A 25530-nucleotide genomic window follows, 5' to 3' on the forward strand; every position below is an offset into this window, starting at 1 on the left:
GAGGAAGGTCGGGCTGGGAGGGCCCCTCGATCCCACAATTAAATGCCAGTCCCAGGGCAGTGCGATAACGAGCAGATGGCAGCTCTCCAAAATTCTGCTTGTAAAAAACATTTCTGAGAAGATGAGCAAAGAAAGATTTACAGTGTTCTTTTCCCATTCCCCGGGACTCCCCTGACAGCACAATTGGGAAAATAAAATTTCTGTGAAGTTTAAGATGCAGGATGGAGGAAGCCTGAAACCAAGTAAGCTGTTGCTGGAATTTAGTGCACAGCATCCGCAGAAGCCACTGTGGCCTTTGAGGGGTCTTCCTAACCCCTCTGCCCCGCCTCTGGCTCCCTCCTCCATGAAGGCGTTGCTGAAGCTCTGATGCTGCTTCGATGGGCTTGCCTCTTCTCTGCTTCCTCCCTGGGACAGACGGTGAGTCTGAGCCCTCACTCATTCCACAAGGGCTGGCCAAGAGCCTACTGTGTGCCGGGCCTGGAGAGAGAAATGTGAGCATATCTTCAGGGCACCTGCGGCCTGAAGAGAGACAAGGCTTCGCTGGGCCCAGAGTGCGTGCCTGCCCGCGAAGCCGCTTCAGCCGTGTCTGACTCTTTGTGACTCTGTGAACTGTAGCCCCCCAGGCTCCCCTGTCCATGGGATTCTCCAGGCAAGAATACTGGAGTGGGTTGCATGTCCTCCTCCAAGGGATCCTCCTGACCCAGGGATCGAACTCAAATCTCCTGTGACTCCCATGTTGCAGGTGGATTCTTTACCTGCAGAGCCACTGGGGAAGCCCAGGCCCAGAGTAGGTCCTCAGAAAAACCTGTTTGCCCTGACTGGGTGAAAAAGCAGATTTTTGGCCTCCAAATGAACCATAACACGCACAGGCATCACCCCGCAGCCACCTTCCTCGTCGGATCTGGAAGGCTGCGCTGGAATTTGGGACAGGGGAAGGCAAGTGGAAAGAACGGGACCTTGTGGATCTGGGCAGAACTGGATTTAAGTCGTCTGTGTCACTTGTGAGTCCGGGGTCACTGAGGCCGGCTGCTTCTGCTCTTAAAGCAGCACAAGTTGGTGGGGGAGAGGCGCGGACAATGCCCACCTCTCAGAATCCTGTGGGTAAAACGGAACACATAGAGGGTGGGCGTCTGCACACAGTGGGGGGTCAGCACGTGGCGGAGCCCACTCCCCTCTCCTAGCAGTGACTCCGCATTGAGAAGGCAAACCAGGTGTAGAAAAGCATTATCCAAGGAGTGGAAAAAAAAGAAGGTGTCTGAGAGAATGAAAATCAACGCACAGTGCACGATTTGTATTCTGTATCACTGGCAATAGTGGCATTTTCTTGGTCAGTTCTATAAATAGGCGAGCAGCAACCTTGAGAATGGAGAGGAGGTTAATGCCTTTGATGAGAACAAGAGGGAAGGCTGGCACCGGAGAGGGCCTGGCAGGTCACTGAGTCTCCCATGCACCGCCAGCCCCCAGCGTGCTGCAGAAAGGGACCCTGGCAACCCGAGAAGGGAAGGGACACAGAAGTACAGCCCGGACACAGGAAGCCAGCCCTGGGCAAGCGGCTTCCCCTGTGCACCTCGGTCTCCCCGTCACCAGCCTGTGGGGCCAGAAAATCTGAAGGCCACTCCAGCCTGGACCATTCCAGAACCTCTGATGTTGGCTCTTTAGGGGCAGGGGGTACATGTGGGCTTTCACTGGGTCTTGGAGAGCTTGAATATCATCATCCACTGCTGCTTTATTTTTCTGGGAAAACTGCAGAAAAACAGGACTCCTGAGACAGCACTTTCCACACCTAAACAGGCTCTGCGAACACGGTCCTGGTGCCGGGGCCATTAGAATGCAGTGAGGAGGGCTCCATCCATGGCGCTTTGACCAAACTGTGTGTGTTATGCAGGGAAGGCGGGAGGAGGGGAAGGTCTAGGAGTGCAGTTTCTGCTTTTTCCTGGCTGTCTTATCTCTCTCTCTCTCTCTTTTTTTTTTTTTTTAAAACAACCATTTGCTTATTTTTAAAAGGTGTCCCTGGCAGGAGGCGAAGGGGACAACAGAGGATGAGATGGTTGGATGGCATCACTGATTTGATGGACATGAGTCTGAGCAAACTCCGGGAGCTGGTGAAGGACAGGGAAGCCTGGCATGCTGCAGTCCATGGGGTCACAAAGAGTTGGACACAACTGAGCAAATGAACTGACTGAATGGAAGGATTAATTCATAAAGAGAGCTGGCTGGCGCTTTCTTGCCCCGAAAGCCCTTCCACCTGCCTACCTCACACACTCACCATTGCCACCTTGATCCCTGAGGCTCAGGCCATCTGGAGGATAATGTGGTTCTCGTTCCCGGTTAGGTGCCCAGAACTGGTGGCTTCTCTCACTGGCATGCCTCAGTAGCAAGCAGCCTTATACAGCAAGGCAAACTAGAAAGGACTCTGGTTGTGAAACAGACACTCAGGCATATCTCCATTGTGTTCTGCTGCGTGGTCGAGGGCTATGCCCTCCTCTTGCTGGCCTCAGTTTTGCCAGCTGGCAATGAGCAGGTTCCTAGGTGGCGCTATTGGTAAAGAAACCACCTGCCAATGCAGGAAACAGAAGAGACGCGGGTTCCATCCTGGGTAAGGAAGATCCCCTGGAGGAGGGCATGGCAACCCACTCCAGTATTCTTACCTGGAGAATCCCATGGACAGAGGAGCCGGGCGGGCTACAGTCCATGCGGTCACAAAGAGTCAGGCACGACCAAAGTGACTTAGCAGCAGCAATGAGCAGAAGGGAATCTCTGATTGCTAAGGTCCTGCCCCAAGTTAAATTTGAATGTCCTCTGGTTTATTGCTATATTTAGGAGAAATGACGCTGCTACCAGGTCCTTGAACCAGATCTTGAATCTCGGGGCTCTGAGGTTCCACATCAGTTGGGAGGGACCAAAAGGGTTTAAGAAAACACCAGAAGGGCAGATGGAGCATCTCAGGTGTGGCAGGATATGCACCCCAACTCGGCATTATCACAGCAGCAGGGACCTTCAAAGGGACCCGATGGCTGGGGAGACAGCCTCCAATGGGACCGCAACCACGCGTCTTTGTTCTTCACAGACAGCAGCCTGTGTGTGGTAGACAACCTCCAAAAGCTACCTAAAAGCAGTGTACCAGTGCCTGCTGGCGACTGGCGACCACACCCCTCTCCTGCTGCAGCAGCCGGCAGAACGAGCCAGTCTCTTGAATCAAATGCTTATAAGTTGTGCCACCTCACGCAAGTGACCAAACCTCTGTTCATCTGCTTCCCTCCTGGAAAATTAAGATCTGTTTTCCCCAGTCTCTAGGTAGAAGAAGCCTATTAGCATAGTGCCTCGTACTTAAGAATTCAATGAGCTAAGGCTAAACAAATCCCATGAGATCTGGGAAGAGTCCACTGCAAGCAAGAGCCGTCATCAGAGCCCCCTGCTCCCTTGCTTGCTATCACATGTTTACTGGTGAAACTCCACCGGGGGGTTTGCCAGCATGCCACCAGGTCATATCACAGAGGAATCTCGATCTGCCCAGGCAGATGGCACGGCTGAGACATTACCCATCACCAGATGATGACGCAGGCAGCATGCTATGATTGCGGGAATGTAAATTATATGTGGATGTCTTCAAACTTAATAACTGGCTAGTTGGATTAATGCTCTCAGGAGGCACATCTGCCTCACTCAGCTCTTCAGAGCTGACTCTAACACCCCAAAATCACAGACCAGGCGACAGAATTCTCTGCTCAGCAGAAGACTGAGAAATAGACTGGAGATAGTTACAGTACGAAGAGACTGGGGAGTGGGGAGGAACTGTGTTAACAAGCAGGTGCACACATGTTCCCGTGTTTAAAAACATGCACCAAAGTGCAAGCATAAGGTCACAAGACCATGAGACTACTGCCTGGAGAGGCAGGTGCGAAAGAAGCGTTCCGGAAAAGTCTTGAGTGAGGACACATCATGGTGAGTCATCCAGCTTATTTCAGGGCAAGGTCTTCTCTTCTGGGGAACAGATCACTCAGAACAGAAACTCAGGAGGGAGGGCTGGTCTAAGACCCAGGTTAGTGACGGGGAAGAGAGGGAAGGATCGTGCTGGCCTGCTCTTCCTGATTCTACCTTGCCTAGCTGGGTTTTGGGTTCCGAGTCTCTGGGCTCCCATCCTGGCTCTGCTGTTGACTTACTGTGTGACACAGAGCAAATGACTTAAGCTCTCTGTACCTGTGTCTGCATTCAAAATGCCACTGTTTTAAGGATGATCAAGATAATATAAACTACCTATACAGTATATATAGCCACACAGCAGTAAAGAATCCGCCTGGCAATTCAGGAGACAAGGGTTCGATTCCTGGGTCGGGAAGATCCCCTGGAGGAGGAAGTGGCAACCCACTCCATTATTTTTGTCTGAGAAATCCCCTGGACAGAGGAGCCTGGCAGGCTATAGTCCACTGGGTTGCAAGGAGTGGGACAGTACAGAGCGACTGAGGAACAACATAGTACGCGGCACAGAGTAGGTACTAAAGGCACGTGAACTCCTTTCCTGGGCCTGCCAGCTCCTTCTCTAAACAGAAGCCCTAGAAAACCTCTAAAACTCTCATCTGCATGGACACCAATACCCGAGCAACTCTAGCCTCTCCCTCCCAACTTGCCTCCTCTTCAGAAACGTCCTCTCTTTTGATTGATACGTCCTCATATCGGCCCTGACTGACACTCAGCCCCTTTCTCACCACCTCCAGGAAGCCTTCTTAGACAGTGACTGACTTTCCTTTTCCGAGAGCAGCCGGCACACTTGTATGTTTTTGTTGCCATCTATACTACAGCTTCTGTATCACCTTCATGCATTCTGTCTCTAAGACTGCAAGAGCAGCTCCTTGAGGCACACTGCCTATTCTGTTTTCTTTATCCCCTCTCCCTGCTCCTTCTCCTCCACTCACTACCCCTTCATTCATTTCATTCATGTGCTCATTCATTCAAGATATCCGTTGGGCTTTGAAGATGCTAGGCAGCCCCAGGAATCTGTTAAAAGAGGCCACAGAAAGAGCAGTGCACTGGCCTGGGGCCCAAATGCCCTGGATCACCATCCCATGCTTGTTCACACTCATGTGAGCATGTCTCAGACACACGTGGAATTCAGAGAAGCAGAAGGGGTAGTGCTTTAGAGCCACAGCTCTGAAACAAGACTTCAAGGATTCCGTTCCTGGCTCTGCCATTCACCAGCGGCAACCCCAGGCAAGTTACCTAGCCAGCCTGTGTTCCAGTTTCCCAGGCATGAGATGGGATAATAGTAGTATTATCTCACAGGGCCGGGGGGACGATTAAATTAGTTAATATGCATAAAGTGTTTAGTGTCTGGAAGATAGGTAAGAGGTACAGAAGGGTGAGGGTTGTTATTACTATGGAGAGCCCAGAGCAGAAGTCACAACCCACCATCCACAGCAACCACGGCTACATTCTGGTGTCTGTCCATCTCGGTTTGTTCTGTATATTTTACAAACACACGGATGTTCACACACAAAACTATTGTTGTCTGAGGTTTGCATAGGATGACTCATGCTTAACATTTCATTGACATCTTTTTTCAGCTAAAAAAACGTATTTTGAGGATCTTTCCTTAAAAAGATCATCTCTTCCCATAATACACGGCATTCCCTGGCTGAGATGCACCACCACTGAATTCCAGCTCCCCTATTGCTGGAAATTTATGTTGCTTCTAAGTTTTTGCCAGCACGAACAATGCTGCGATAACATATTTATACTTGCATCCAATTTTCTACACCAAAGAAAAGTGGAATCCCAGAGACTGTGTTTTTTCATATGCAAACCTGTCCCTCTCTGTGTAGTTCCTCTAACTACCTGCAGGGGGCAGCACTATGACACCTTAGTCTGTAAAAGGCATGAATTCCCCCTAACAATGGCACCCCACTCCAGTACTCTTGCCTGAAAAATCCTATGGACAGAGGAGCCTGGTAGGCTGCAGTCCAAGGGGTCGCTAAGAGTCGGACACAACTGAGCAACTTCACTTTCACTTTTCACTTTCATACATTGGAGAAGGAAATGGCAACCCACTCCAGTGTTCTTGCCTGGAGAATCCCAGGGACGGGGGAGCCTGGTGGGCTGCCGTTTATGGGGTCACACAGAGTCGGACACGACTGAAGCGACTTAGCAGCAGGAGCAGCATGGGCACTGCGGATGGGACTGAGTCAGGGCTTTCCAGTGATTTCTTCCTGAAGCAGAGTTCACTCTGATGCAGGGATCCAGCCTACTATGTGCCTTCTTCCATAGGATCCAGAAATCTCCTAGTGCATGCAAATCTTTGCTCTATCTTCCAATTTCTCCTAGAGACGAAGTACTGTATTGCAAAACACCAAAATAAAAAGGTGGCTTAGGGGGAAGACCCCTCAAGAGTTTTAAAGTCATAGATGTGCTCACTAGAAAACTATTCCCAGACAGAGGACCACGTCGTCCTAGCTGCGAGACTTCGGGCCAGTTCCTTAAGCCCTCCGGGCTGCACCCTTCTCACCTGTTTTGTGGTTGCTGTTTAGTCACTAAGTCGTGTGCAACTCTTCTGTGACCCCACGTACTGTAGCTGGGCTCCTCTGTCCATGGGATTTCCCAGGCAAGAATACTAGAGTGGGTTGCCATTTCCTTCTCCAGAGCACCTTCCTGAACCAGGGTTCGAACACACATCTCCTGCACGCATCTCTGGCATCACAGGCAAATTCTTTCACTGCTGAGCCACGAGGGAAGGCCTCTCACTTGTTAAATGGGGTTATTCATGCCTACCATCACGGAGTTGAGTGGACAAAAGGAGGACAGACAAGATACTGGACACAAGACATCTTGCACTGGGCATGGTGCATAGCAAGTGCCCAGTAAATGATGGTTAACATTATTGATCACAGCAAATTACAGTGATGACTATGGGTTATATTCTTCCCACTGCACCTATGAAGAAAGACTGTCTGGGTGGTCAAGTGTCTTATGCAAGGTCAGAAAGAGGAAGAGAGGCAAGGCTTGAACTTGAATCTTGGATTCTTCAAACTCATGTATCTTTTACCAGTAGTTCAAGAGGGTTCAAATAGGGACTTCCCTGGTGGTCCAGTGGTTAAGACTGCAGGCTCCCAGTGCAGAGGGCCCAGGTTCGATCCCTGGTCAGGGAAGTAGATCCCACATTCCACAACTAAAAGATTCTGCTTGCTGCAATTAAGACCCAGCACAGCCAGATAAAATTTTTTTTTAAGTAAGTTCAGATAACACAAGGCCAACCATATGTCAAAGCCACATAAGATGGACAAGGAGAGGGCCTGAAAAGGGGGCTTGGACTTACAGGTTGCAAGTAAATGAGACACCTTGGCCTCTGGAACCCTGAGCTGGTCCCAGGCGCAGCACAGACACTGGAAAGACCCTCTCCGCTCAGCCCCACTGGGAGGGAGGGCGGAAACTGGCGCGTGGACTCCCTCTCTCTGTGGCATATTTTAATGTCATGAGAAAGTAAAGCCCTAATTAACACTCTGTCTTCAGAGCTCCTTCCTCTGCACCACGTTTTATCTGTGTTAATTATCACCTCTTACAGGGACCACTAACTGCAACAGCTTTCCAGCCTCCTCTCCCAGCCTCCAAAATTAGTCTCTGCAGGGCAATCTGGACATCCTTTTAAAATGAAGTGGGCCCTGTCCCTGCCCTGCCCCAAACCCTCCCAGTGCCTCTCCAGCCTGCACAGCCAACTCTGCTGCCCAGCCGGCCTCCTCTCCTGCCCTGCCGCCTGGCCTTTTTATAGTATCAAGAGCTCCAAGCTACTTACATGTTCTGCTCCCTGTCCCTGAACATTCATATCTCAACGTGCATGCATGCTCCATCGATTCAGTCATGTCTGACTCTTTGCGACCCTATGGACTATAGCCCACTAGACTCTTCTGTCCATGGGATTCTCCAGGCAAGAATACTGGAGTGGGTTGCCATGCACTACCCAGGGGATCTTCCTGACCCAGGGATTGAACCCGGGTCTCCTGCATCTCCTGCACTGCAGGCAGATTCTTTACTGCTGAGCCACTGGTGAAGCCCTACCTCAACATACTCACCTTACATATAAGTGATTATTTTATCAACATCTTTCACAACAGAGAAGACAGGAGATTCTGGTTTGGTCATAGATGTGACCAAATGTATCAGTGACCAGATGTATCAGTAAATATGTAAACCAGTAAATATGAAAGATAGGAGACTGTGGGTGATCCCACGTAAAATGAGAGACACTGAAAAAAAACAACTAAAATTGCCTTCCTCCTGAAATTGACCTCCTTCCTCTTGAAATTGAGTGCCAATGAGGAGTTTTTACCTCTGCTGAGGTACCAGTGAGTTTTCTATAGAATCTGAAAGAATGTATTAATTTCTCTTTTTGCCTTGGTTTTACCAGGAATTTCAGAATTCCATTTGAATATGTAATATCAATCCTATAAAGGCAACACCTTGCACATGCCTATGTGTGTTAACACACACACACACAATACACTTTCCAATATTGTTTCTGATCTGCCTCTTTCACGATAAGCTTTTTAGGTTAATTCACTCAGTTATTTTTGAAACAGGACGTAATATTAATTACAAATATATTAACAAATAAGTAAATGGGATACATGGCTTCCCACGTGGCTCAGCAGTCAAGAACCCTCCTGCCAATGTAGGAGACGCGGTTTCGATCCCTGGGTCAGGGAATGGAACCCACTCCAGTATTCTTGCCTGGAAAATCCCCTGGACAGAGGAGCGTGGCGGACTACAGTCCATGGAGTCTCAAGGAGTCAGACATGACTGAGTGCACACACGCACACAAATGGGATTCAAAGAGTTAAAAGAAAGTGTTAACCATTTCTTTGCTCACTTCTACTTCTTGCATCCCCAACCTCACTCCTGGGAATTCATCTTCTATTATTCTTTCATGAAGATAATAGATTCTCTTGATTTTTAAAAATAAACAAACAGGGAGTTTGGAGGAGAATGGATACGTGCATCTGTCTGGCTGAGTCCCTTCACTGGTCACTTGAAACTATCACAATGTTGTTAACTGGCTGTACCCCGATACAAAATAAAAAGTTTAAAATAAATAAAGAGGATGTTCAATCACACCAATCACATAGGAGGTGCTCAATAAAACAACTGCGAAGCGGATGAATGAAGGCTAAAGGCCATCTCGACGATTAGATCTCCTCCACATGCAGTTGGAAGCAGAGATACTTTTCACAGACACTTGGGCAGTAACTGGGCTTTCTCATCCAACCTCTATATCTCCCTCCACCTCTCAGAAATCCTTTGCTGCTGCTGACTTTGGTCTAAGAATGCACGTCATTTACAAACAGAAGTCCAAACATCATCAGTCTAAATTCTTGTGGAATGTTGACATCAGTTGGGTGGCAGCGTGGTGAGAATTCACTTGGTCTCCAAGAAGGTCAGCTTCGTTGTCATGTACCTGAGGTCTGCATGCCCACTGGGGGCTAGATCGAGACCAAGACGAGCCCTGACATGGCCCATCCGTTCTGGCTCTTTGAGGCCACTTCACCACCTTGAGCTGCTGCATCCAGGGAAAAGCAATTGAACTGCAGAGCAGCTGCGTGAGCCCAACCAAACGACCTCCCAGAAACGCAGCTCGACATAAAGGTCAGGAGGCGCCATGACAACATACGTAGGAAGCAAACATGAAAGGAGGAAGGTAATTAAACCATTGGGAAAATGTGAATGCATAGAGATACAGGCCAGGGGAGGTGTAGAGAAATGATGACTAGCTGACATCTTCTTTCCCCCTTTGCAGTTTTCTTAATGATGTTTAGATTTGCCTTGGAACCTAAGTAGATTTTCCAAAATCAACTGTGCATCCCCCCCTCCTTCTCTTTTCTTTATAAGTTTGACCTTCTCCAAAGGCTCCAGTGTGAAGATACAGAAGCAAATCTTTGCTCCAGTGCTGAGAATGCCAGGATCCCAAAGCCTGGAACGGGCACCTGACATTTCAAAGCCCCTGCTCTCCAGCGTCTTTGCTCCTAAATGTCTGGGTGAGCTAAGGCTGGGCAAAAAGGGAAAACACGGAGGATCAAAGAGAGGGAAAAAAGTGCTGTCTTTGGGGATAATGCCATGAGAAATTTACAAGAAGATAGTGACAGAGTGACCCTACCTTTGCAAAACATCTCACAAGATGAGGACAGAGCCAATTCCAGAAAGATATTGATTCCTTTTTAATGCAATTCTTCAATTATCCACTAAGCCTGGCTTTTAGTCTCTTATAATTTAAGTGAATTGCTTTACAAATGTTCTCTTAAATTTTGTCTCTTTATTCTTTTCTTTTTTTCCTTTAAGGAGGAACTAACAAGATTCTAGGAGTCATAGATAAAATCATGAGATGCACCTCGATGGGTTTGCAATGGACTGTTTGCTGTCCAGAATCAATGTGCATAGCACATCCATCCATCAGGAAAATCAGTTTCTATCAATATCGTTTTCTTGGTGTACAAGTGGATACACAGATGGGGAGTGGTAAAGAATCCTCCTGACAATGCAGGAGATGCAGGTTCAATCCCTGGGTCTGGAATATTCCCCTGGAGGAAGAAATGGCCAACTACTCCAATATTCTTGCCTGGGAAATCCCACGGACAGAGGAGCCTGGCGGACTACAGTCCATGGGGTCACAAAGAGTCCAACAAGACTTAGCGACTAAACAAATAGCAATTATGTATGTATATATGCATTTAATATATGATATATTCTATATACCATTTATATGTACGTGTGTGTGCTCAGTGGCTCAGTAGCATTTGACTCTTTGCGACTCCACAGACTGTAGCCCACCAGGCTCCTCTGTCCACAAAATTTTTCAGGAAAGAATACTGGAGTGGGTTGCCATTTCCTTCTCAAGGGGATCTTCCCGACCCAAGGATGGAACCCACATCTCCTGCATTGGCAGGCAGATTCTTTACCACTGAACCACTTTGGAAACCCCTATATATGTATATACAGCTATACAAACACTAAATATGCAAAGGGGTTCAACTTCATTATATAAATTAGAGTAGGATATTATATAAATTAGAGTAGGATTCATTTTGTCTATCAGATTGGCAAAAATGAAAAAGGAATATGATATCCAGTGTTGGCAAGGCTGGAGAAAAATGAGGCATCTCATACACTGCTAATGTTGGAGGAGGGACTGTAAAAAAACAAACTCTTCCCCAAGAGCACTTTGGCAACAGTTACCAAGCCTGAAAAATCTGCCTATTCCCGGAGCCAATGCCACCTCTAGAAAGACAGTCCAAAGAATTATTAGAGATGCGCTTCAATATTAATGTACAAGGATGTTTAAAGCAGAAATAAAGATAATGCTTTAAAAAAAAAAACAGTCCAACAAGAAGAAATTGGTTAAATAAATCATGTCTCTCTTTGTTGTGATATATTATGCAAGCATTAAAAATCATTTTTAAGAAATATTTATCAAGGTGGGAAAAAAAACAGTTGTGATACATTGTCTGGTGAAAGAGGCAGGTTACGTGACTATGTTCAGAATGGCAGTTTTCTAGGAGGTTCCCAGGGCAAATTTACAGGCACAGACACACGGGGGACTGGAGAGACAGGAATCAATTGTCCACAGCGATGGTTTAAGGGAGGATTATCAAGATTTGGGGTTTCTTCCTTTGTGCTTTTCTGGGTTTCTAAGTTTTCTAAATGGAACCTATCTCTCTTAGGTCATTAAAACCCACACACTTGTGCACACACACACACATTGGTATTTTAAAAGCTCAAACAGACTCCTCTGCTCCTCATGTTTCCTATGAGCTAAAGAAAACGGCCTTTGATGCGCCCAGTCCGCCATGGGGCTGACAGCCACCAGTCTTCTACGCAAGGCCCGGCAGACTCTGTCCTCATCCTGCCCAGAGGGCAGACAGCAAGACAGATTCAAGCCTCCACCAGTCAGCGAGATGATTTCATAAGTTACGGGTTTATCCTAATGGGGGTGCAGTTGAGGTCACAGTTATCTATTTAAGGAATTTCCACAGACAATGCACAAAATAAAATCCTGTCAAAGACCAGGGCATAGTGAGAGGGATGCGAGGAGGGACAAGGAGGGGCAGGTGGCCGTGCCCCCTCCGTGCCTGCCATCCAGCAAAGGACACGCGTAAAGACTTCCTGGGAAGGGCAGGGCAGCCACAGCCTGGGTTGTCTGGCTCCTTGTGGCTTTTCTTGCTAAGTGGAAAAAACTGGGGGAAAGACGTACATGTACTGACCCAGCTCTGACCAGCACCACGGCTCATGCACCCCGCTTCTCAGTTATTAATAGAAGCTGTCGAGGGCAGTGGCTGTGAGCAATGCTTTGGAGGCAGAAAGACCTGGGTTCAAATCTTAGGCCTGCCACCTCCCATCTGTATGCAGGCGGCCGATCACTTCCTATTCCAGATGCTGTTTCCTCTCCCTGGGGACTGTGAAAAGTCAGTATGCGAAGCCCCGGCAGAGTTCCTGGAGCCACACAGAAGACCCTCCATGTGGCCATACGTATTAGTGTGCTCGGTACTGCAAGCTTGTAAGCATCTTGTGTTACATATTTTATACCAAGTAGAACATCATTTGGCAGGAAAACAGACCCCAACACACTGGGTAATCATTCAGTGTTCGAATGAATAGATATGCGCGGTGCTTCAATATGTTACCTGTAAGGCCGTCAATATGGAGGAAATTGAACAGAGAAGGAACACAGAAGCTTAGTAACTTGTCTGCCATCTGACTACTCTTTCCATCACAATTTTATGGAAGAGGAATTTGAAAATCAGAAAGGTTAAGAAGTTTGCTCAAGACCCTACAGGTCCAAAGTGGCAGAGTTGAGCTTGGAACCCAGAATGTCTGACTCCAGAGCCCAGATTCAAGCACAGTAGGCTGCTCCCTCTCTCTGGTGTTGGGGTGATGGTCACAGTCCCTCAAATGGACAAAACCTGGGCTTAAATCCTGGCTTTGCCACTTTCCATCTTGGTGACAACAGGCAAGTGACAAATTCTTGGCAGTTTTGCAAAATTAAGTGAAAAACATGGTGCCTATTAATAAGGCTGTCGTGATGGTCAATGAATTTTATATGTACAAAGGTTATTATTGTTCACAGAGCAACACTAGGAAATACATACTCTGTAATGATGAGAGAAAAGGAGGCCACCACCCAGAGGAAGCAGAGGGGAGAAGAGAAGGTTTCCCATAGATGGAGTAGCTGCCTGTGGGCAGCAGGTCTGCTAGGGGGAGGCACAGGGGCCATAAGACCATGGGTGGAGAGAAACGGACCCTTGCTGCTTGTCTGACCAAGTGTGAACTACACTCTGGCACAGCTGGGGAAAAGGACTGTCTGTGGGTAAGAAAGGATCGGCTCATGAGCAGCACGAACGTCAGGGTCAGGAGCTCGGCCTCTGCCCCACAGGTTCCCAGCTCCACTGTGAAGCGCTAGGCAGACCCAAGTTTCTAAAGTTCACTTTGCCTCCAGGACGCGGAATGGACTGGCGAGTAGATGAGCAAGATGGGAGACAGACAGGCGGACAGCAGGGAGGCCTCTGCCGTTTGGCAGTGGTGATAGGGGTCGGGGGGAGTGGTCTGAGACCTGCTGGAGAGAGGTCAGGCCGGAGAGTCGAACTCACCACGAGCAGGTGCAATCCCCAACAGGGATCGTGGAGAAGTTTTCGAACTGTGGTGTTGGAGAAGATGCTTGAGACTGCAAGGAGATCAGATTAGTCCATCCTAAAGGAAATCAACCCTGAATATTCATTGGAAGGACTGATGCTGAAGCTGAAGCTCCAATACTTTGGCCACCTGATGCAAAGAGCCAACTCATTGGAAAAGACCCTGAGGCTGGGAAAGACTGAGGGCAGGAGGAGAAGGAGATAACAGGATGAGATGGTTGGATGGCATCACCGACTTGGTGGACATGAGTTTGAGCAAGCTCCTGGAGATGGTGAAGGACAGGGAAGCCTGGCGTGCTGCAGTCCATGGGGTCGCAAAGAGTCGGGCACGATTGAGCGACTGAACAACAGCAGAGAGGTGCCATCAGAGGGTCAGAGATAAGCCAGGGCTTCCAGGCCAATAATACAGAAGAGCTGAAAACATAAGTAAAAATAAATACACTAAAGGGAGGAACAGATACTGTTCAGAGACGACACAGGTAGAAGATGGGTGAAGAGACAGACATTTGGGGAGAAAGAGGAAGGAATCTGTGGGTGACCTGGACATTCTGACATGCCCCGTTGACTTAAAAAATCTCAGGATTTGGAGGAACTCTTGGAAGGGGGAGATGCTTCAGGAGAGTTGGGAAAAAAATCTGGGAGAGGGCTGGGGAACCCAAGGAGAAACAGGAAGGAGGAAGAAGAGAGAAGAAGAAAAGGATAAAGATGATGCTGGGTCCAGACACACCAAAGGACCCCACACCCTCTATCTGGGTCTGGGAGGACAGAAATGGAAGAAGGAAAACCCATCCCCAGGGACTTACGAGCAAAGTTTCTGATAGCTGGATCACTTTTCTATTCTCTTATTAATCAGAAACCTCTTAGTGAAGCCTAGAACACCATTTCAGAAGTGGTTCAAATCAACTGCAGAGGGTTTTTTTTTTTATTGTTTAAGAGTGGATGCCCTTGTTGTCAAATTACCACTTTCACCTGTATTAACTGCTTAAATGGGTTCTGCAAACAGCTTTATCTCCTCCACCGCCTCATCAGGGCCCCTGGGGAGCCCATCAGGGAAGGATGCTGGGGAACAAGGCTGGGGACGCAGCTGACCGGGGGGGTGTCACACACTGGCCTCTGGGCCACGCATCTATCTTGCCTCCCCACATTTTTAAGGGAGGTCGAGACACACAATTCCACTCAACACCTGGGCCTGATGACTGCTGCAAAATGAAAACGCAGATGCTGACATCCAGATAGGAGCAAATACATTTTTAAAGAAACTCTGTCTACGTGGGAACATTGATTACATTTAGTAAATGACCCTGCAATTCAAACAGTTACAATGGAACACGAGAGCCTCAAGTTCCAATATTTTCTGCCAAGTATATTTTTGCTTTAAAAAAAAAACAAAACAGGCACAACAAAAAACTGTCAAAGCCAAGCAAATTCAGTCGATAACATTTTTCATTTCACTTCTTGCAGTGGGACCTCCATGGCCTTATTTCTCAAACTTTTGATGTGCAACAGTGTCAGTAAGCTGTTCGTGAGGGCAGTGAGCCGGGCTCACCGGTGGGGGAGTCTGAGTCACAGAGAGGCAAAGGGAGTTAGCTGCCCAAGGTCACAGCCAAGTACACTCTCAGATGAACCCAGGTCCATCTCCAAAAGCTGCCTCTTGGGTACAGACCTCCCTTCCCTTGATTTTCCAATTTATCAGCTGACCTTGCGCATCTGGGATTGTGCTCTGAAATAGTTAAAGATGGGGACAGGGTGGATCCACGTCTCTGATCAAATCTTTGTGTGGATAAATGGGGGTAGGGAGGGGAGGAGGGATGGAATCCAAAAGAAAGACAGGCTTTCCAAACTTCAGAGTGGTTAAGAATTACCTAGGGGGCTTGCTGGGCTTCCCTGGTGGCTCAGTGGTAAAGAATCTGTCTGCCAGTGCAGAAGATATGGGTTCCATCCCTGGCCAGGGAAGCTCCCCTGGAGAAGGAAATGGCAACTCACTCCAGTATACTTGCTTGGAGAATTCCAAGGACAGAGGAGCTCGGTGGGGCTACAGTCTATGGGGTCGCAAAAAAGTCAGACACGAATTAGCAACTAAACAATGGGGGCTTGTTAATTTGTGAATCACCTCTTCTAAGGCCCCAACTCCTGGGTGTTTGAAAACACCCTTTGATGTCACTGTACTCTCTTCGTCCCTGTAGCCTGCATCTTTAAAGTCCTGTAAAGAGGACATCTTGGGACCTGTTTATGGGAGGCTGATGTATTTGCTTTGCACTCAAAGTTGAGAGGATGCTGATATTATGAAAACTCAGGTAGAGAGGAAAAATAACTATGAAACTGGCTGCCAGCTGAAGCAAAGCCACAGCCAATTTAGCAGCAGGAACACAAATTCTCAAAGGGGAAGGAGGCAAAGGGGCAGGGACTGGAAAAGAAGAAGGGAAAAAAAAAGAAATTATGCATTCTCAGATAAAGCAGCTTTGAAACACACATGTGATTAACAGAAACTTGCCCTTCACCTAAAATGCTGAGGTTTCTTGAAACCCGCCAGAACGGTGTTTCTTTTTTTCTTTTTAATAACAAAAAACCAGAAGATACAGAAGATATATCTCATCACCCGAAATTGGTTCATTGATTGCTTCAGAATGCATAAATGGTTCTATTTTGGAAGCTCACACAGTCAGGCTGTGAAAATAACCCACTTTGGGGAATGTGATTTTAAAATTAAGAGCAAAATGACAAATTAAATAACCGAAGGGGTCTCATAGGGTAGACTTGGGAGGGTAGAGGATGGGAAAGACTATTGCCCACCAAGTCAGACTACACTATTTTAAAGACTTTTCATTGAAACAGTTTCCTACTTACCAATGTTTTCACACTTGTTCAGTCATTTGATCCCTACAGCCCTGGGAAGGAGGCAGGTGGGAGATTGCTGTTGTTGTTTAGTGGCTAAGGTATGTCCAACTCTTTTGCGGTAGCTATGCCCATTTCACAGTTGCAAAGCTGAGGTTCAGAGTCACATGACCTGCCTGCAGCCACACAGCTGATTTCCTGGCACACGACACTAGAGTTGATGGCTTTCCTTGAGTTTTCTATTCAGCACCCACTACATTGCAACCCCCAGACTTTCTTAAGCTATTACACTCAAGAACCAAGGTGTCCTGAACTCTCCAGCATGGCATTAGTAGTAAGAGCATTCCATTCATTCAGCAAATATTTATTTATGTATTAAAACACCTACTCTGCTCCGGTCACCGTGGAGGTATTGGGGTATGCGAGTGAGCAATGCAGATCAAATTTCGGCTCTCACAGAGCTTACGCACAGGGGGAAAAGCAGATGATAAACAGTTAAAATGTCCTTCTAGTAGTGACAAGTGTGCTGAAGGAAACTGAAGCAGGTTATGAGGATGGATGCGGGGGAGTGTGGGAGCGGGCGATGCCTTTGGAGAGGGTGGCAGGGAGGCAGAGGCAGGCCGGCATCACAGCTCTTAAAACACTTGGTGTCCTGTGCCTATGAGTAGTTCCAACTCTCCCTCATGACTCCCTGAGGGCACAGGCTGTATACATTCATCTCTGATTTCCAAGTACCAGCCTGGGTGCAGTAAGTGCTGTTCAGAGCGCCTGTGGACAAAAGACTGTGCCTGAAGACAGGAGGACTAAAACATGCTGCTTTCTCTGGACGTGCGGGCATCAGACTCCCCACTTGGTCGAATGAAGCCTTTGAAAGACACCCTGAATGTCAGGCACAAAATGTGCCTTTTGCCTGCCTTCCAGCAGGGGGCTGGCACTGCCTTCTATGCGGATGGCTGTTTAACCCTAGGGCTGAGTTCCAGGGTAGGGAGGTAAGGAAAAAGGGCCACTGAAGTCCTGATCCCATTGGTGACTCCAGCCTCGTCAGTTTTACCTCCTTGAGCACCAGGCTCCCGACTTCCCTGCCTCCCCCGGGAGGCAGAAAGCATGAAGCAGTGTAGGCACACACTAAGCCTCTTCTCTTCCCCACAGAGTTCCGGTGATGCAAAGTTAAAATACAAGCCCCAGGGGGCTGCCTCCTGCAGTGACGCCAGGAGTGCACGGGAGTGGAATGCAGAGTCTGTTTCCTGCTCTTTGAGCCCTTTCCATCCGCCCTGCTGGAAAAGTAAAATGGCAATGTCTGCAGCCCAGGAATCTTGAAAAGGTGGCCCCCACCCTGGGGGGCACAATTAGAAGTCCTTGTGAGCTCTACGTTAACATCAGTTTCTTGCTTGGGGGTTTTTAAAGAAACAGAAAGAAAAAGAATTGGCTTTGAAAGATCTGTATTGCAGCCTCCAGCTACCTCTAGCCACGAAATGCCATTCTTCCCATCAGAGCCTCTGGTCTGGAGTCCCTAAACGGTGGAGACCAGACGCTGTCCTTCCAGGTCATCAAAGAACCTTGCGGGAAAGCCAGTTGGAGCCTAATCCCCATGGATGACTGCTTCAGTGCAAAGCCCTCTGAAGGACGGCGGGGGGATTACGGCTCGGAGAAGCTTGTGTGCGGTGAGCACGAGCAGACAGGCAGGCGAGGGGCTGCGAGCGTTTGACAGGTGCATACAGGCTGTGTGCCGTGTGGCTGGAGGCAGGCAGAGGTGGGAGGCAAGAACACGGACAGAATCCAATTGGTCGAGGGTTAAAGGATCATACTTATCTTTGCAGCTCCATCCACACGATGAATCTGTGGCAGGTAATAAACATTGCCGTTGGTCGGGAGGGGGTGGGGTGACAGAGAAACAAGAAGCTGGCGCTGGAGTGATTACTATATCTCTTTCCTGTCCAGCTTAAGTCAGGAGGCAGGAATCGTCTACTATAAAAATAACAATTCTGAAAAAAAAAGTGTTCTCTTCTACTATGCAAAATGTTTCTTTGATTTGAACAGTAAATAACCAGTTGAAAGGCACCATCATTTTCTAAAGCCTTCAGGATCTACTTAAGCCAAATAAATACATAAGGTTAAATTAAAGAAATGGACTCTCTCAAGGTACTGCATCACACTCTGGATCCAGCAAGCAAACATCTATTCAATAAAGGTTTTATTAATAGTGAGCTTTCAACATGTCATGGCTGGCAGGACTCAGAGGACCCAAGAATGAATGCAGGGCCAAAGGAAAGTCTGTGTGTCCCCATGAACACATTAGCCAGGGTTTTCCAAACTGGAAGACAGGAATGAGATAGGGAAGGAGGAGCTGCGTTTCAGACACCAAGTTGGAAGCAGCAATAATTTGTCATGGCTTCAGCTAACCGTGTACAATGTGAAAATGACAAATGTGTCGTTGAGAATGTGCCGGACCAAATACAATAACATATTATTATGGGCAGATTCTCCCTGGGTTATTATGCAAAGGAAGGGAGGGTGGGCAGATTCTCCCTGGGTTATTATGCAAAGGAAGGGGGGGTGGGATAACTCTAATTAAATGAAAGGGCCAGCCCCTGCTTTAAACTTCTGGAACATTTCAAATTCTAATATGCTCCTTGGATGTACCCAGCGGTGGTGGGGGGTGGAAATTCAGAGACTGTAATAAAGCTGTTTAATTTTTATCGAGATGAAACACAGGCATTCATACACACATCCCAGTAACACATAGATACCCCTCCCTTTCTACTACCCGATGAATCAGGGACTCAGAAAGCAAGCCAAGCGGGCGAGTGAATTTGATTTTGAATACTCGCAGGGTGGTGCTGTGTGTGCCACAATCTAACTGTCGCTTTCTCATGTACCCTGGAATGTCACAAGGGCTAGTGTTCCTGGGCTGAGGAGAGCGGTCAAGTTCCTATCAGCACAATGTGTAACCCACCATTTTTTTAATTTCGTAGCAGGCTACCCAAGAGTGCCAAGATTCTTGTCTCCCAATCCTTAGCCAACTTCCTTTACTCTGCCTTAAACGAAAGCAATTCCAAAAAAACAAAGAAACCCCCGCCGAATTAGACTCCTAAATGCCTTCTGGGTGGTACATATGAAGCAAACCACAGATTGTCTGAGCTGGAAGGGACCTTGGGCAGTCCCTGGCTCATCCACCCAGGACCCAGAGAGGGTCCGTGACTGGCCCAAGGTCACACAGCAAATGTGCCGCAGAGTCCAATACAGCATCCTTGGCCTGGGGACTTCATGGCCAATTTATCAAGCATTTTTGGCTGAAAATCTTTGAAAGGTCTTCTTTTTTGTTAGTATTGGCTTGGCTCCTGTTCGTTCAAGATAGACTTCTCAAAAATCCAACGTTTCAACATAATTGCAAATAGTAAATGGCTTGCCTTATCTGCGCCTGTCACTGCTGATTTAGCAAATAGGCTTCAAGAGAGGGCTGGGAGCTTCAGCAGACAGAGGATAAAGTCCTCCTTAAATTCGCTGTAATGGTGGATACTTGATTTGTCTGACAGAGAAGTGGAAGAACCTTTGTATATTCAATCTCCTCTGTTCACTGAGAGGAGGTGACCCTCTCTGATTCATAAACTATTAAGTAACCTGATTTCTAAAATTTAATTTTCTTTTGACACACACACACACACACAGGTGTGCACGCGCACAATCTCTCCTTTGAGAAGCTCAGAGGATCTTTTCCCCCTTTCTACCTGCAGAAGAAAAATAAAGATTTAAGACTGAAGCCATATTGCCTCAATAGGCAAATGTCTACTGACAGTGAACAGAGAAGGTAAAGGTGGCATATATTTACACACAATGGAATATTATTCAGCCACTAAAAAAGGAAATCTTGCCATTTGTGACAACACAGATGAACATGGAGGACATACTAAGTAAAACAAGCCAGACACAGAAAAATATTGTATGATTTCAATTATAAATGGAATATAAAAACGTTGAGCTCACGAAAGCAGAGAGGAGGATGGTGGTTACCAGGGTTTAGGGTTGGTGGAAAACGGGAGATATTGGTAGAAACTTCCAGTTATGAGTAGCTTCTGGGGATCTCATGCACAGCAAGGTGACCACATTTATTAATAATAATTCTAAATTGTATTCTTAAAATTTTCTAAGTGTTTACATCTTAAGTGTTCTTACCACAGAAATAAAATAACATGTAAAGTGATGGATATGTGAATTAGCTTAATTGTGGTCATCATTTTGCAATATAAAGGTGATCAAATATCCCATATTCCATTGTATACCTTAAATAACCTACTCCAGTATTCTTGCCTGGAGAATCCCATTGACAGAGGAGCGGGGCAGGCTACAGTCCATAGGGTCGCAAAGAGTCAGGACATGACTGAAGCAACTTAGCATGCAACAACACACCTTAAATATATACAGTTTTTACTTGCCAGTTAGTTACACTTCAATAAAACTGTGGGAGGAAGCAAAAAATAAATGAATACAGTTGAAGAGGACAAAGGAAAACATATCTCCTACTAAAGGCAATGTGGTATCCTGGAACAGGAAAAGGACAGAAGCAGAAACACTGATGCCATTTGAATAAAACCCGAAGTTAAAAAATCCCTACACCATAGCTTTTAAAGAGGGGCTGGCAGTGCAGAAATCCTGATTAAGGGCAGCAAACTGGGGCCTCCCAGTTTAGAGAAGCTGGGGGACTTTCAGTTAAGGGGACTCTGCACCCTGAATTTTGTGGAAATGTGTCAATAGCTGCACGTGTTCTAAACTGTCCCTGAAATCCCCGCCCATCCCGCATGCCTAGGGCTCCTGAGGCCTCCAAGATGAGGTTCCGCCTCCTCCGTTTTAAATTCCACCCATGGAAAGTCCGTCCCCCTCTCGTCCCTGGAGTTAAGGTGACACAGAGCTGCTCATTTGTCTGTTGCTTCTGAAGGGTCCAAAGGGGTGTGTTCCAGGCAGGTTACACGTCTGGCGTTGGCCGGGAGGAAGCGGGTCACCTAAGAGGATGGTGTTCCCCAGCCTGTGCAGGGAAAGTTTCAGGGACAAGGAACTGCCTGGCTCCCACTGGCTCCCACCTGTCCAAGGGCTGTTCCGCTCTGATCAACCCCTCCCTTCCTCAAGGAGAGTTCTGGAGCTTCAAAAGCTATGCCCAGTGAGTTTAGGTCTGACTCCGGAGGCAACAAGAATAAACACACTAGCGAAGGCCTGGTGCCCGGGGGCAGCAGCACTTTGGTGTAGTGGAGGGAGGTTGGGGAGAAGATGCAGGGCGCCATCGACAGATGGGGAGGGCAGAACGGAAACTCTGGAGCGTCTCCAGCCTCAGAGGCGTGGCTGAGTCTGGGGTGGGAACTGAAGGGGCACTTGGTGTTCTTAACGCCCAGGTTTCCTGAGGCCTTTCCCAAGTCTATCACCTCCTGACGATTAAGCTACCCGAGTCCTTTTAAACTGCCACTAAAATTGAATCCACGTTTATAAATGACCATTGGATCAAATATCTTTCAAGTAAAAATTTGTCATCTGGGAACTCCAGACCTTTCAGGATCAAAGGCTAATGGACTATTTCTTTTTTTAAAATACGTGGAATGTCAGATAATGGGAAGAGATGAACTGTTGGGGGGTGGGGAGGAGACAGAGAGGAGGATGTTTGCTGGAAACCCAGAGGGAGCTTTATCCTCAGTACCCCCAAGCAGTGTGAACTCGTCAGCCTTTTTTCTGGGAGCAGCAGGGAAGTTTCTAAAATCCTCAGGGGCCTCCCTGAGGGGCAGATAGGTCAGGAAGCAGAGGGAAGCCAAGGTCAGAGGATGGTTGTGCCCGGGGTGAACAGTCAGGAAATGAGCTCTAGAGGCACCTGGTCACAGGTCATTAACAGACACGGGAAACAGCCCAGGGACCTCTGCTGCCTGAGTGTTTCCCAGCAGCCTGCGGTCCCTCCACTGGAGTCCAAACACCTGCATGGAGGGGACCAGAGACTTGGATGAGGGATGGGTGGTGAGAAGCTGGGTCAGAAGCCTGCCCAATCCCCTGGGAAGCATTTTCCTTGCAGAAGCAAACTGTGCCACTGTTCCTTTTCCCCAAAACTCTTCACTTCTTGACACAAAGGTGGGTGTGTGTGTGTGTGTGTGTGTGTGAGTGTGTGTGTGTGTGTCTGTGTGTGTGTGTGTGTGTGTGTGTGTGTGTGTGTGTGTGTGTGTGTGTGTGTGTGTGTTCGCGCGCATGCGCAGGGCATGCACCTGCAAAGCATCGCTGAATCCACACATAAACCAAACACTGTCCCATACTTCAACTGATTTTCAACAGCCCTGGGCGTGAGATTAGCAAACACACACAGTCCTTTAAAGAGCATGTTAAATTCCTAAGAGTTAGTTGCCATGAGGTTATTTTTCTCAATTAACAGACACAAAAAGCACAACCACTCTCCAGGGGGTGGGAGATTCATTCTTGGCATTCAGGCAAACACCCCATCAAGGCTAGGGACACTTACGGTCCAAATGGAGAACCAGAGGTTCTGAGGGACCTGTCCCAGGATACACAGCCTGGTCCGTAAACAGAAGGTCAGGCCAGACCTCAGTGGCTCACCAGCACAGCCTCCTTGGACCACTCTGGAGTTCACAAAACTTTCAGGAGCAAAAGCCTCCAGAATAATGAGAATAACAACAGCAGAAGGGGAGCTCGCCCACTGATTACTAACCATATGCCGAGCAGACACAGTACCTCTTTTAAAGCTCATAAGAATCCTTTTCCCACTTTGTGGGAATCATACCTTTGCAGGAGCGTTTGATAACGCCTGTCTCCCGCACACTAACCTTTATGCCCCATGAAGGCAGGGTCCCTGTCTTTTCGCCCATCACTATGTCCCAAGTGCCTGGTATCTATTTGCTCAAAAAACCCTAGATGTTCGTGTTTTAAGGAAATACTTTTAAGAAAAACGGGGCCCAGAAAGGTCAAGCGATTTGGCTAAGGACACACAGCATGGAGTTACTACTAATATGAGGTGCTTCGCCACTCTGCCCCGAAGTCAATCCCAAATCAGAGCCCTACCTTGACGGCTTCAGCGTGGGTCACTCGGGCCAGGGATTTGTCGTTGACACGCAGAATCTGGTCCCCGACTCTCAGCCCCTCCTTCTCGGCCAGAGAGCCCGGCTCCACCAGCGACACATAGATGCCCACGCCATGCTCCGAGCCCCCGCGGATGCTGAAGCCTAAGCCCTCGTGGGCCTTGGCGCGCCGCAGGCTCACCAGGCGCACCTCCCCGGGCCCCGCGCCGTCGGGGCCGCCCCAGACGGGTTGCCTGTAGGGGGTGGTGGCGGGCAGGTAGAGGCCCTCCGCCGTATACTGGTCGAAGAGCAGCTGGTCGGAGCGCGGGATGACCAGCCGCAGCATCGGCAGCAGGCGCCGCTTGACCGGGCTGTCCAGCAGCACGCGCAGGGTGCGCACCAGGTCGAAGACGTTGCGGCGCGCGTGGTAGGCGTTCAAGCAGTGCGTGAACTGCTCCCGCTCCGCCTCGCTCAGCAGCGCGGTCAGCGCCTGGTGCAGCTGGCGCACGTTGGCAGACAGCAGTCGCAGCCCCGCGCCCCCGCTGCCGCCCGCCCCAGCCGCCGAGCCCAGCGAGCCGGTGGAGGACGAGCCCACCGACAGGCCGTCCAGCTGCGCGTTCATCTCCCCGCCGAGGCCCGGGCGGAATCGGGGCGCGCGGTGGGACACCCGCGGCACTCGCCGGCACTGGCGCGACAGCTGGATCCCGGGAGCGCGGAGATCGCGGCTGGAGTCTGGGTCTGGGAGCTGAGGATGGCGGGGTGGGGGGGCGCCGGGGGATTGCCGAGACAGGGGCTGGATCCGGGAAGACCTGGAGAAGGCTGGAGTCTAGGTTTGGAGGGCACGGAAACGGTGCCTTAATCCCGGGGCGGGATCGCGGAGACCAATGCTAGATTCCCAGGCGCGCGAAGACCGAGGGGGTCGCGAAACTGGAGTCCAGAGGACGCGGAGACAGTGGCTGGAGTCCCGGCAAGGCGGAGACGGCGGCGGGGTCCCCAGGGACAAGGAGTTGGCGGCTGGAGCCCGGAGGTCGCGGAGACTGCGGCTGGAGTCCGAGGGGACGAGGAGAGAGCAGCTACATTCTGAGGGGCACAGAGACCACGAGTGGCCAGAGCCGGGAGGAGGGGTGCAGCAAAGCCGACCGCCCCGTCACACCATACCCGGGGCTCCCCCAGCCGGGACGCCTGTTCCTCTCGGGCTGGGGGACCCCGAAGTCATAAATTGGGGTGGGGGCGCTCTAGACCCGGAGTCTCTAGGATCGCAGCCGGTGGAGCCGCGCGGACGTCCGGCAGGGGGTGCGAGGCATGTCCAAGGCAGCCCCGGGATGCAAACAGCCCGGGGACACCTGCGCCCCTGCACCGCCCGCGCGCAGACGGAGCCGCGCGGCCGCGAGCCGGGACTTTGAGAACTGTTGAGCCGCCCGGGGCCGATCTTCCAGTGAGTTCCGACGCCGTCGCCGTCGCCGTCGCCAGCCCAGTCTAGGCCCCGCCCCTTGCCCCTCCCCCTCTCTACCCTTCCCCCCGCCCCGCGCGGGCTCTTCAGGAAATGACGTCCCGCCTCGCGCCTGGCGGTTGCCTGGAGACGGGGTGAAACAGTCTAGCCCCAGGGAAGAAAGGGGTGAAAGTGGGGGTTAGGGGTGGGAGGAGCTCCAGGGTTGATGAGAGTTACCCCCACTTCTCCAGCAGGTGGCCGGGGGGGAAGGGTGTACCTCAAAAACTGTTCTCTTCCACGATCGAGGCATGGTCATCTGGATCGCTTTGGAGCAACTGGCCAGTAAGCTAATTCACAACTCTGGGAAAATAACCAACATCTTGCCCCTAAAATGTTAAATGCCTCAGGCTCAGTTTTCTACCTTAAAGCCTTGAGGTCCCTTCTTGCACGCACTAACATTCAAGTTCATGTGTTTATACGGACGATTGTTGAGCACCTACTGTGTGCAAGAGATCTGTCTATTCAAGCATATTCGGTATCTGTGGGGTCAAACTCCAATGCAAGGCTAGATCAGACTGGA

General features: G+C 49.1%; 1 protein-coding gene across 2 annotated transcripts in view; it reads right to left on the reverse strand.

Moving 5' to 3' along the window:
- WHRN (whirlin) overlaps window positions 1-24996 on the reverse strand; it is a 91998-nt gene extending 67002 nt beyond the window's left edge. Inside the window, exon 1 of one of the 2 annotated variants that reach the window (XM_027550612.1) lies at window positions 23526-24996. In XM_027550612.1, coding sequence (XP_027406413.1) covers window positions 23526-24143 — 618 coding nt within the window. In that variant the 5' untranslated portion in view covers window positions 24144-24996. The remainder of the gene's footprint in view (window positions 1-23525) is intronic. The other variant, XM_027550611.1, reaches the window with a different exon arrangement.
- Between the last annotated feature and the right edge of the window lie 534 nt (window positions 24997-25530).

This window comes from Bos indicus x Bos taurus, chromosome 8, assembly GCF_003369695.1.
Source record: "Bos indicus x Bos taurus breed Angus x Brahman F1 hybrid chromosome 8, Bos_hybrid_MaternalHap_v2.0, whole genome shotgun sequence".
Taxonomy (NCBI): Eukaryota; Metazoa; Chordata; class Mammalia; order Artiodactyla; family Bovidae; genus Bos; species Bos indicus x Bos taurus.